Source organism: Paramisgurnus dabryanus, chromosome 7 (genome assembly GCF_030506205.2).
Source record: "Paramisgurnus dabryanus chromosome 7, PD_genome_1.1, whole genome shotgun sequence".
Lineage (NCBI taxonomy): Eukaryota > Metazoa > Chordata > Actinopteri > Cypriniformes > Cobitidae > Paramisgurnus > Paramisgurnus dabryanus.
The window spans coordinates 13454630-13467598 of record NC_133343.1 but is presented as its reverse complement, the minus strand read 5'-3'; the positions used below and the strand labels follow the sequence as shown (position 1 = coordinate 13467598).

The following is a 12969-nucleotide window of genomic DNA, read 5'->3' as shown; positions in this document are numbered from 1 at the left end:
AAGAGATTGCTTTGTTCACGTGCACTGATGACAGGCTGCTGTGTGTGTGCGCGCACGTCAGGTGTACGCAGACAAGAGCAGCTGTTCGGAAAAAGAAAGTTTAAACGGTCAAAACTTTAAAATGCATGCAATAAAACTGTCATGAGGATACAATTGTCAGTGATACATGTGTGTTGTATACACTGTTTAATGGGGATGTGAAGACGCGTCGCGCTGTTGACCGGAGAGTGTCCTCATACATATCCCTGTAAAGGCAGAGAGTGAATTCCAAATCTGCACGTCGCACATGAGCAACGGGTTATAAAAATGCTTGCACTACGTAAACATTTTTCTCTAATTGCAGCCGCTTTTAGGATCCCTATGATGACAAAAGTAAACAAAGATTCACGAGATCGGCATTTTAGCAAGTACTGATCAAGTCATTTAATGATATCATTGGCCGATACCGATCAGTGGCCGATCGATCGGAGCATCCCTAGCGAGATATTTATGTGAGATATTTATATTAATGTGACTTTTGCCACGAAAATGCAGGGATTATGCAGATTATGAAATCATGCAAGCCACGCATATTTTGCGCACGTAAATCTGCAATTTATGCGGCGAAAGTACGGGGTATTTGGAAAAAATGTGCCCCGCGCATAAATATGTAGACGTTGGCTGATTATACATTGAATCATGCAATCGCATGATCACGTTTTCTGGAGGGACTGATAAGAGATACATAAAAGGAGACATCAGCAGTGATATTACCCAGCAGGTGAGTGTGATTTCTCTCTGAGCACAGGAACTAATTCACCATGAGTGTTAGGATCTCCTAAAATCACATTAAATAATAATTCAGGAAATTTTTAGGGGTCAACACCCAAAGGAGCAAAGACCCCTATTGTATCCATTAGTTTTCTTGTTAGTTTTCTTATTATTAGGAGTTAAGCCCAGAAGAGCAGAATACCACTATTGTATTTGAAAGTAGTTTTTTGTTAGGAGTTAAGCCCCAAAGGTGCTAGATATCTCTGCAACGCTTTATTGTATTCAAACCAAACATGGTGAGTGTCATCACAACCATGACCTGAAGCAACATGCATTGTTTCGGCACAGCGTCACCTTGTGGTCTCAAGATATATAAACAATGGCTATTTTTGCTTATAACTACTGCAAAGTTATGTATAAAATCATGAAAGTGTTATTGTTAAGATTCTTTAAGGCATGCCATGTCAAACGATGCCAAATGGTCTTTGGGTCAGCCATTTTGGGTGTCGGCCATTTAGAATTTTGTTGTTATTTGCAGAATGTTATGAACGCAATTGCCTATCGCTTCAAAAATGGTATGGTTCATCAGCAACATGTTATGAAAGCACTTGCAAACATTGAGGACAGCCCCCTAGTGGTCAACAGATAAAAATAAATTAGAAAAATGCTTATAACATTTGATTAAATTGCCATATGGTAATAAAACTTCACTCTGTTGTATCTTTTGCTCGTGCAGAGTATGACGGTACCAAATATGTCATAGTCAAAACTACTTCCTGTCCGCCATTTTGAATTATACTACTGCTGTTACTGCTACTGCTACTGCTACTAGGTTTGTCCAATTGGCACAGATCATCTACAGACCATGAAGGCAAAAAGTTATTAAAATCTTTTTGACAACCTTAACCGGTTTTGCATAACATAAACAAATTTGTTGAATGTGTGCAAAGGGGTCATGATGCCATATCTCCGCAACGTTTTATCCTATACTATAGTGTCATCAAAACCATGTCCTGAGGCAACATGCAATGTTTCGGCACAGTGCTACCTAGTGGTTTCGAGATTAAAAAAAAATCCGGCATTTTTATTTTTGTTACTGCAAAGTTAGGTATAAAATCATGAGAGTGGTATTGATATTGGGTGTCGGTTACATTGAGTTTTGTCATTAAGTGCAGTATTTTATGAATTTGATTGCCTATCGCTACAAAAATTTAAAAGGTTAATCAGCAACATGTTCTGAGAGCACTTAAACTTTTCTGCCGACACCCCATAGTGGTCAACAGATATTTGTCTACATCTCCACAACGCTTTATCGTATTTATACCATATTTGGTGTGTGTCATTACAAGCATGACCTGAGGCAACATCCATTGTTTTGGCGCAGTGGCCTCTAGTGGCCTGGAAACAGAAAAAGTGCTATTTTATAAAACTACTGCAACTTGAGTTGTGTCTGATGCAAGATTCCTTAAGGCATGCTGACTCAAACAACACTAAATGGTTTTATGTCAGCCGTTTTGGGTGTCGTGCAGATTTGTCTAGCTGATATATGGGCACAGTTTAAGGACATCATCTTATCTACGTCATGCCATCTTGGCAACATTGCCACTTATTGTTTAAAAGTTATAAACAATTCAACAGTTTTAAGTGTGCATTAAATGTAGATTTAACACAGATTTTTCTGTACTCCTCATCAGACATAATCACCCTTTTTTTGTCTTTGTACCCATGTGGGCTTAATCCCGCTATTGCTGCTGCCCTTCGGGGCTTGACCCCTATTGTTATTGTTAGTTTTCTTATTACGTCAATATATATTCTATATAGACATCATTTTCATCATTAATATTTTTCTGCCATTTTGAATTTTTTTTGAAAAACCTTCTTTTTGAACTCCTCCTAGAGTTTTTGTCCGTCAGTGTGTAGCATCTAGAGAATGTGTGTGGTTTCACCAATCCTTTTTCGTATACAGCTTCAACAAATTTTACGTAGAGCGCAAAAATAACCTGATTTGAGGCTGAATCTTCGCCAAACTTATGTGTATTGACACGACACTTGGGACTTGTGATGGCAGTCAGGAACTGAGGGTTTCCTCACAGCATCACCTAGTGGTCAGACAAATATTTTACATGCTTAAAACTTTGACCGCAGGCAACATATTTTCATGGGACTTGTTTACTTGGATTCCGGAATCAGTCCAACGATACCAAACATGCAAAGTTTCGCATTACGCTTAGTCCAGCGAAATAACGCTAAAAAAACAATATCTGCATGAGAGTTTTTTTCCGATCGACTTAAAACCACTTTTTCCCATACACTTATAGCTTCTGGACTATATGCTAATGTTGAAATATCAAAATTGCTATCAGAAAGTGCAGAAAATTGCAAAAAACAAAAGGTTACTTTCGTTTTTTAGACATACATGTTCTCAATGAAATTAGATATTTTTACCACATTTGACACTTTGATATATGGGCAAAGTATGTGGCCACAAAAAAGTTGACGTGCCTGCAACACTAGTTGGCCTTATAATTAAATGAACCCTTTGACAGCAAGCAAGACATATGGTCATACAACTGTATCTTCGCAAAGCTAAAGTGTATCATCATGAAACTTGTTTCGTATAATCATAGTCTTAGTGCGGTCATAACGTAAAATCTGACTTTTTCCATGTTCAAGTGCTATAATTGGGTTCCCAGCGCTCCTATTAACCTAGAAAACTTTAAAAAGAACAACCCAGTAACTTAGTTTGGGTAAGCCATTATTAGCAAGCATCTGAAAAATTAGGTCATTCAGATTTCGCCTGTTTTGTGAGGTAGGTAGTGTAATGAAGCACCAGAAGGCTGAGGATCCATTTGCACACTTTATTAGCACACAATTGTAGTCGTACAGACAAGGTCAATCTCCAGCAAACACACTTGTAAGGGCAAGGCAATCTCGTAGTCAGTAAACAGACAGATAATCGGGGCAGGCAGCAAACAATAACAAGGTAAGTAAACACTCCAAAATATACACGGGACAGAAATAACGACAGCTGCACGGACAGAAATAACGCTCAGTAATGATGCCAGGGCAAAACAAGCCCTGCGTCCCAAATCGCCTACTTCCATACTATATAGTAGGCGAAGTAGTGCTTTTTACATACTATATAGTATGGAAGTAGGCGGTTTGGGACGCAGCGAAGGCTTCATGATGAGTGTGAATGAATGAGAGGTTTTTAAAGGCAGTCCAATGAGGTTCAGGTGCAAGTGCAATCAGTTAATACTCGGGAGATGTCTCCCTCTGGTGGTGATCGAGGAGCGAAGCAGGAGCTTCACTCGTGACAGGTAGCAAGGCCAATTACAATAATACCGCCTCTTAATCCGCACTATCCAACCACAGCACTGCCATTTAGTGCAGAGAGAAAGAGAAAATAATTGACAACACAATTGAGTTTCAATTTCAACAAACCACCATCTTTGCGATCAGTGTTTGCAATTCATCCGCTCATTTGCATTTTGAAGGACACAACCAAAAACGGCACATTTTTGATCAGGCCTTTAAAGTGGCAATTTTAACATGCTATAATTAATTATCTGTGGGGTATTTTGAGCTAAAGCTTCCCATTCACACTCTGGGTACACCAAATACTTATTTTACATCTTAAAAAAATCTCATAATAGGACCTCTTTAAACCGAAGGTTTCGTCATAGCGCCACCTAATGGTCTTGAGACATGACAAATGGGTATTTTGGTCTAAAACTACAGCAAACTTAGATCTAAATTCATGAGTTATAATGGATGATTCTTTTCGTGGCTTGTAGAATAGTCATTGGTGAATGCCAATTCATTCCCTAGTAACTAAACAGAGTTCCCTAGCAACCATTTAGCAAAACTTATTTCTCGGTGTCAGAACATAGAGACACAGGGGTGGTCTCGTTTCACTCGTTGCTTGGAATATAAATATGATACATTTTGGAAAAAGCTGCATTCTCATTCTCTGAAGACTTTCCCTCCGTTCTCGATGAGTAAGTGGGCCACACCCAGATTTAATTAGCTTATATCTGACAAGCGATTTGACTGATCAAAATTATTTTGCAATAAGGGTCTCTAGATGATGCATGTCAAGTTTTGAGCAAATCGGACAAGCGGCTTAGAATAATTTAGGTAAAGTAGATTTTTGAAAGTGGTGAAAAAAATAGATAGAAATTAAATCTGAGATATACATTTTGTAGGGCATTACTCAATGATTCAGAGGAAAAGGACGAATTTTGATTCTAGCAAGCACAGTTGTTGAGATATTGACTAAAACATAAATAACTTCTTATAGCACCACCTAGTGTCCAACAGAATTGTGCATATGCGCCCAAGTAGTGGGTGGGATTTCTGACAATCCTACCAAGTTGGTATATCTACAACTTATGGTCTTTGACGCCCAGACACATTTAGGGCAGAAAATGAATAATATTAAGAAAATCCTTAATGCTTGGACCTGTAATAAACACTTGCAGCTTTAATCAGATTGCAACAAAATGTAAAATTTAGACTAATTTAATGTTAGACAAATAGACCAGCATTACTGCTCACCATTGAATGTAGAGCTCTCAGAGTTTTTGGATGGGCGTGGCCTAGGAAGAGGATGAGGAGTAGGGGAGGATTCAAACGCCTGTCTGGGCTTTGGTATCGGCTGACCCTGTGCTGCAGTACTTTTTACTGGTTTTGTAGGAAGGACATCATTAGTTACATCAGCAGCTGTGCTGTGGTTATCTTCTGGCACTGTCTCCTGTTTTTCCACAAAAGGATTTGGTAAACTGTTGAAGCGAGATGGTATGAGCTCTGTCTCCTCTTTTGAGCTGCAGTCTGGCAGGGTTTCTGTTAATATTTCTCCTCTTTCACTTTCCTCATCCCCTCTCTTTGAAGCATTAACATCAGTGTGTGATGCTATAGACTGTATAGTCCTACTGGGGGGGTCTTTGGGGCTTGAGATTACAGGCGCCAGTTGATTTCTCAGATCTGGATGACAATATTGACTGTTGGACTTGGTAAAGTGATGTGTGCAAACTAACAATCCATCATTCTCCATGACCTTGTAAGAGCCAGGCAGTAAAGTGTTGTTACACTGTGCACATCTGAAATTAGAGCAGATACTCTAAAACAGTGCAGTGTAAAAGTGATGCATTTTGCTTTGTAGACAATTAGTGTTCAGTATAATCAGATTCTATCAAATTATATATTGTTCTTTGTTGTTGCAAAAATGTAATTCTGCATTAAAAATGCATTATCCTGAGAGCAAGCTAGGACACTTCACATCACTAGAAAGATGAAACAACATTACCACTGATATAGATATTAAACCAGGCATTATATCGGTCACCTGAAGCAGTTTCGATGATAAAGTCTGCTGTCTGTGAGGACCCTCTCAACCAGGTGAACATGCTTTCCACAGACTAAGCAGCTGCTGCTTATAGTGCAACTTTTTGATTGGCAACCAGCACCCTGCTATGTTGCAGAACCAGAGCAAAGGCAGAAGGCAGAAAAATAGGCAAAGAAAATACAGGCATTAGGATCTAGATGGAAGAATTCTGTACATCTGCTAAATAATAACAAAAATTAATATGATGGGGAAAAGGAATTGGGTCTGACCCCTAGTTAACGGAAACAACGGCTAACAAAAAACAAGATTTGTTTTTAACTAACAAAGTATGTTGTTATCCTTACTTCGGTCACAGTGGCCTGTTTCTCTAGAGGAGATAATGGTCTCTTTTTGACTGGTTCAATGGAGGCTGGATATCCAGTTCTCTTCATGCATGTTGAGTTGTCTGAAAAGAGATTATTTGGAGAGGTAATTTAGTATAAGTATGTATAAAATTTTCTACATACATTTAAATCATGGAATATTTGTAACATACTGTAATTACCCACAAAAGCAGTATAAACTAACAGTAATAAATAACTAGAGGTTAATCTACCTAGAAAAGGATGAAAATTTAAAATGGCAGTTCTCAGCTCTGGTCTGATCTATACTCAGTTTTTAAGAACCACCCACTAGCCCAACAACTGAATCCAATGGGTGAAGGCCTTGGGTTTCTGTATTTCCTTGATGCTTTTGACAAGAGTTGGCTCTGGAAGGAATCTTCCGTGCCTGAGTGCATTTTATGCAGGTGAAGAGATGCTGTTCTTTAAGTTTCCCTTTTAGCCATTTCACACAGACATTCAGGAAAATACACAAAAATGCACCCGGGATTTTTCTAGGATCATTTGATCTTAAGAAACCACTTGCGTGCATTTTTGGAGCTTGTGACGTGCCGTTCTATGCTGGTGAATGATCTTAGCTTCAGAGTGGATATTTGAAAAGCTCCCTGATCTCTGCTTTAATCCAGTTTGCAGACATTTCTCATCGTGATTATAAATGTGCATTTAAAACCCTCGTTTTGAGGAGCTGAACGATATATCTTGTTGGGAGGATGGGCAGGCATTTTTGTTTATTATAAGGCTTGTTTGACTTTATAGGGCTCCACAAGAACCGACAGTCAGTTTACGTCAAAGTACTACGAGAAAGATTAGAGAAATCATACGAAGTCTAATTTCGTCTCACTCTCGCGGTACTTTGACGTTATCCGTCTCTCGGTTCTTGCGGTGCCGCATGAAGTCGAACAAGCCTATAAGCTCAAATGAGCATGTGGCGCGCTATTCTTTTATGCTGCTGAATGATCTCCGCTTCAGCGCAGAAAGTGATAAGCTAACTTAACTAATATCTGCTTGAGTCCAGTTTGCTGACATTTCTTGTCGTGAATGTTGATCTGCATGTAAATCCCTGATTTTAAAGAGTTGTATCATAACTTCATGTTGCCATGACACGCGTCTCCTTACTACGGCACGCCCCTTACACCATTGTTTATGTGTCTCATTTATTATTCCCTGATAAATGCTTCTATCTAGTTTGCGACATTTCTCGTCGCAAATGTTGATCTGCATGTAAATCTCTCGTTTTAAAGAGCTGAACCATAGTTTTGTTGTGATGACACGCGCGTCTACATACGACACTGTTTCGGCTTTTTGTTTTACTGAGGGTTTTCCGGGTATCTTACTAGGTCCTCTTTCCGGGAGCAATCCCAGAAAATTTACGGGACGTGTTTGCGTTTACACAGAGGCTTGGCTGGCAATTTTATGGGTATTTTTCTGGGACCAAAGTGCTGTGTGAATTAGGTTTTTTTGTTGTGTTTCGCATGCTGATTTTAATAAGCTTATTTAGCATGAACTGCTAAAATATATATAATGTATGTATCACTTTTTACATTTAAAAAAGCAATACTATCATGTACTCTATAATACCATATATTTATATTACATTGTTTATAGTTTATAGTGTTGTGTGAGCTACACACTGTGCGCTGTTTTTTTAAGAGCAAGATTATAAGTCATCTCTTTTGTCCAGTGTGAGAGGGCAGGCCTTTGAATATTTTTCCACTTAAGTGCAATTACGCATTTGGCTTGTAGTAGGCTAAAATCTATAAGCTTCTGTATACTTGCGCATTAACATATATATTTTTAGGATATATAGGCAATAAACATGGTTTAGGGTCCAAAGGAATGACCTCTACAATCATTTCGGAAATCACATCCAAAACCTCCTTCCAGAACTCCTGTAACTCTCTACATTGCCACATGTGTACCAGTTTATTTACATTTTATGCAATTGTCTGGTATATTAAAGAGCACCAATTATGCTAATAAATTAGCACGTTAGCACGTTATTGTAATATCCCATAGTACATACATGTTATTAAAACTTGAACTAATGCACTGTGAGTCTTATAAATTGCTTACATACCTCACCGATTTCTGCATGTCTGGAAAACGCTCGGATTTAGTTCCTGTCTCCGCCTCCCAAAATGTCTAGTGTATTCGGATTGGTCAGATGACCACTCAACTGTTATTGGTCAACTGGGTTCGGCGTGTGTTTGTAAGGTTACGCCCCTGACTACGCGTGGATTTTCCGGTTCTGACTGAGAGTAACAGGCAACGTAAACAAGCGCTATATTTCTCTATAAACGATGGTGTCTGTACTGCCTTACCACTTCGAGATCGATCCAGAGAGTTCAGACGACCGTTACGATATAAACGATCTCCGTCAATGAACGCGATTGGATTTAACTTTTTTAGGTGTCCTTAGCTCTGCCAGAATGCTAAACGAAGACGAAAATGTGTTGCAAAGACATCCAAAAGGTAATTATAACGTACTACATTACTTTGCAAACTATATGGAAACACCAAATGTAGCACATAGAAAGTATTTTTTGAAATGATTATAAAACTATTTCACTTATTAACATTATTTTACTATAGTAAACTTTATTATAAAAGACCGCTTACATACTATATTACTGTGCAAACTATATGGAAACACCAAATGTAGCACATAGAAAGTATTTGTTGAAATGATTATAAAACTATTTCACTTATTAACATTATTTTACTATAGTAAACTTTATTATAAAAGACTGTTACATACTATATTACTGTGCAAACTATATGGAAACACCAAATGTAGCACAAAGAAAGTATTAATTGAAATGAATGTTCTACATTATTTCACTATGGTAAACTTTTTTATGAAAGACTGCTTACTTATAAGTGCTATGTTTTTACTTATTAGGTTTTAAGGAGGATGCAACATGTTCCAGGGCCTCTTACCTGCGTGATTCATCATCCAGGTTTTGCACAAATTGTCTAAATCCCTACACACAGAATATTTATTGTACCGACTATAGCCTTTGAGGTGCAGGACTAGAGTAAGTTTTATTACATTTTTAAACCAATAACACTAAAGTATCATTATAGTAACAAAGTACCCAAAAGAACAAAAGATGTAACTTTAAAGAAAATATAATAGTCAGTCAAAAGTTTTTTTTATTTATTACAAATATATATTTACATGTTTCAAAAAATTTCAATTCATTTCTTACAGCTACCTATTCAGATAAATGGCATATCAAAGCTTTGTCAGCTGGTGCTATTTAAGACGACACTATAAGGTTATCATCCTGTCGTGTGTTGTTCTCCAGATATGCTTGGAGCTTCCTGATCAGATCGGTCACAATTTTGGCTTTCGACGACCCCTGCACTGAAGATGGCATGCAATCACGTCCTCCTTTGAAGGTCTCTCAAACTGTGATGCCAGGTCCATTGGAATCGGGGTTTCCTTCAGCTTATCTTCAAATACCTCATCAAACACAAGCCTGATCACATCATCCACATAACTGTAGAAATATTGCAGTCAATAAATCTTTTGTTTTGATCATTTATTTCCCTGCTTCATACATTAAGTTTTTAATTATGAATGTATTTGAAATAAAACATTACTGCTTACGGTATGTCACTTGTGTGTTTTGGGAACATAGCCTTGTACTTTCCCTCTCCTGCTTTTGTTACGGCTTGGTGACATTGTAATGGATGGCTGCAAGGTACAAATACCTGTAAAATATAAACAAGCAATTAATTTATTGTAAAAGTAAATACTACTTTATTTAACACAGTTACTAAAATACTTAAATACCTGCACAGCATTCCAATAAATGAGAAAATCAAAAAATTTTTGCTGCAAATCTGAAATCTCAGGCTACGGACGGCAAAGGCATCCACTGATGATGGTGATGGAAACATTGTGAAACGATGCTACTGCCTGGGTTCCTATTATTATGCAGAGAAAAAAAACTTTGTCATCATCAGTTATACATCTAAGACTGGTAGTGGTTTCACTAGCTAAATACATCATATGTGTTACACACCTTTGCTCCTCATATACCAGTCTGACTCCTTGTACTGTGTGTAATGATGTTGCATGTTTGCATACAGTGTAGAAGGATGTGTCCAGCTGCGAATCTAGGATATAGACAAATAAAACAAACATGTATTCAGTCAAAAAGACATATTATAACAATAGAGTACAACGACTATAAATCGTTAGACTATTCATTAAAATGTAAATGTATAACATATTACATGGCCCAACATTAGCAACACACATTACGTGTTTACTTCGTTTCAAAAGCTAAGAAAGCTTCAAGTAAATACAACAGTAAAATACATATAACTTTAAACAAATCATCTGTACTTAGAGTTTCTTGAGTTTGATCATGAGAACAAATTTTACCGGTAACAGTTTAGCTGGTATTTGTATTTGTATTTAACTTAGCAAGTTTGTAAACATGTCTAAACCAACATAGATAAAAAAACGATAGTCTGCATAATTCAACATACACGTGTGTAAATATGGTACGTTGTTTATGAAATACAGTATTACAACACAAAACAATTAGCTTGCAAGCTTAGCTCTACACGCACATTATGTTAATCTCCGGTTACCGGTTACGTAACGTACAGTAAAAGGCAAATAATAAACGTGAATACTTACAGCCTGTGATCCAGAAGTGCACAGTAATCCAACTTTCAAGAGGAGACGTCACGCAAATCCAGCTTCGGTTCATGAGAAGCAGTTGTGAAAACTCCGTGAACAACTTCTGACTGGATTTTTCCGGAACAGAATTAAACATGATGTCCTCTGTGGAAGTCCATAAAGTGCTATTTTGCCCTCGCATCTAAAGAGACAGCGTCTACTCGAGAGATTTAATCGCTTAAACGATGAAACAAGAGTTTGCAAACAGAGTCAAAGCAGGGACTCACAACCTCCGCCATTTTAGCTCTCTTCTGACTCGGCGCTCCCCACCCCCGTCTTTGAGGGCGTACCCAACCAAAGCAGAGAGGGCTGAACTATGATAATGTTGGTCTTATCTACGTCACTAATCCCAGGAAGTAAACTGTTGCCTACAATCCGAGTGTTTTTTGTAGTCCTCGAACGTTAGAGACGATAACTCGCGTCATCGTTTTCTTTGAGGTATGTACTTTTTGAATATCGTTAGCATGTACTAATACACACTTACACACAAAAGGATGTTTAAAAACGTGTATCCCATAATAGGTGCTCTTTAAAAGTTAATCCTATGCAATTTAACTGGGGTGATATATATCTTGAACATCCATTTATATTCTAGTATTCTACATCTAGTATTGATGGATTGAATTTGAGCTAAAAGACAAGATTGTTCCCATTCCTCCACAGTGATCTCCACCTGTAGATCTCTTTTCCATGCTGAGAGGTATGCCTGAAGTATGCTCTCCTTTGATCCAGACAGTAATGTCTTGTAAAGCACAGATCTTTCCTCTATCATTCATATGATTCAGAGTAATTTGTTCTAAAGTAGAGAATTGAGGTTCTGAATATGTTTGTATTTTGGAGTATATGTAACTCCGTATTTGGAGATATTTAAAGAAATGAGTTTGGGGAAGTGTATATTTGTCAACCAACTGTTGGAATGTCATGAGTGTACCTCCTTCATATAAGTTTTTTAACTTAAACCAATTTTTAAACCCCATGTCATTTCTCCCAGGTTTAACCCTGTAAAGCCCTCGGTTGTAATAATACAACATCAGTTTAAGGTCTAATAAAATCTACCTGTAAATGTTTTTTTCTCTTTAAAACCACATTTACACAACTAAAAAGTCCTATTGTTTATACCTGCAATGCTTTTAAATAGTAGACTTTGTAAATAGGTTTGTTTTCCTGGCTGTGAACTTACAAAACCTGCAAACCTGCCTTGAAGAATATGACCATTTTTACTGGACTAAATAAATCAACAATCACGTAAGTAAAATGCCTAAAAAATATTTTTTTCTGTGATTAGATATGTGTCTAGATCATGCAAATTTTAAGATACAGTTGAATGTTTTGATTATATAAGATTTTAAGCTTGTTATGTCAATGTTGTTATTTTACAACGTTGGGCCTGAAGGGTAGCAAAATTTACCTGTGCACCTCACACATTACATGAAATAAGTGTCCTTCTAAACTGTTAAAAATGTACTTTTTGAATCATTTCTTTAATAAATAAATCAACAATCACGTAAGTAAAATGCCTAAAATATTTTTTTCTGTGATTAGATATGTGTCTAGATCATGCAAATTTTAAGATACAGTTAAATGTTTTGATTATATAAGATTTTAAGCTTGTTATGTCAATGTTGTAATTTTACAACGTTGGGCCTGAAGGGTAGCAAAATTTACCTGTGCACCTCGCACATTACATGAAATAAGTGTCCTTCTAAACTGTTAAAAATGTACTTTTTGAATCATTTCTTTGGTAGCAACAAACATAATATTGATTTTAAATATCTTTGATACTATACTGA

The 12969-nt window shown here is 37.2% G+C and overlaps 1 protein-coding gene across 7 annotated transcripts in view; it reads right to left on the bottom strand.

Annotated features, from left to right (window-relative positions):
- Positions 1 to 12969, bottom strand: part of micall1a (MICAL-like 1a) — a 121812-nt gene that overhangs the window by 48980 nt on the left and 59863 nt on the right. For 4 of the 7 annotated variants that reach the window (XM_065239962.2, XM_065239964.2, XM_073815385.1 and 1 more), the window contains 4 exons: positions 6442 to 6542; positions 6098 to 6222; positions 5311 to 5852; positions 754 to 817 (listed from right to left, as the gene is read on the bottom strand). In XM_065239962.2, the coding sequence (XP_065096034.2) occupies positions 754 to 817; positions 5311 to 5852; positions 6098 to 6222; positions 6442 to 6542 (832 nt within the window). Of the gene's footprint in view, positions 1 to 753; positions 818 to 5310; positions 5853 to 6097; positions 6223 to 6441; positions 6543 to 9695; positions 9984 to 10093; positions 10198 to 10279; positions 10414 to 10511; positions 10606 to 12969 lie in introns of all 7 variants that reach the window. The other 3 variants (XM_073815386.1, XM_073815387.1, XM_065239968.2) reach the window with 3 other exon arrangements.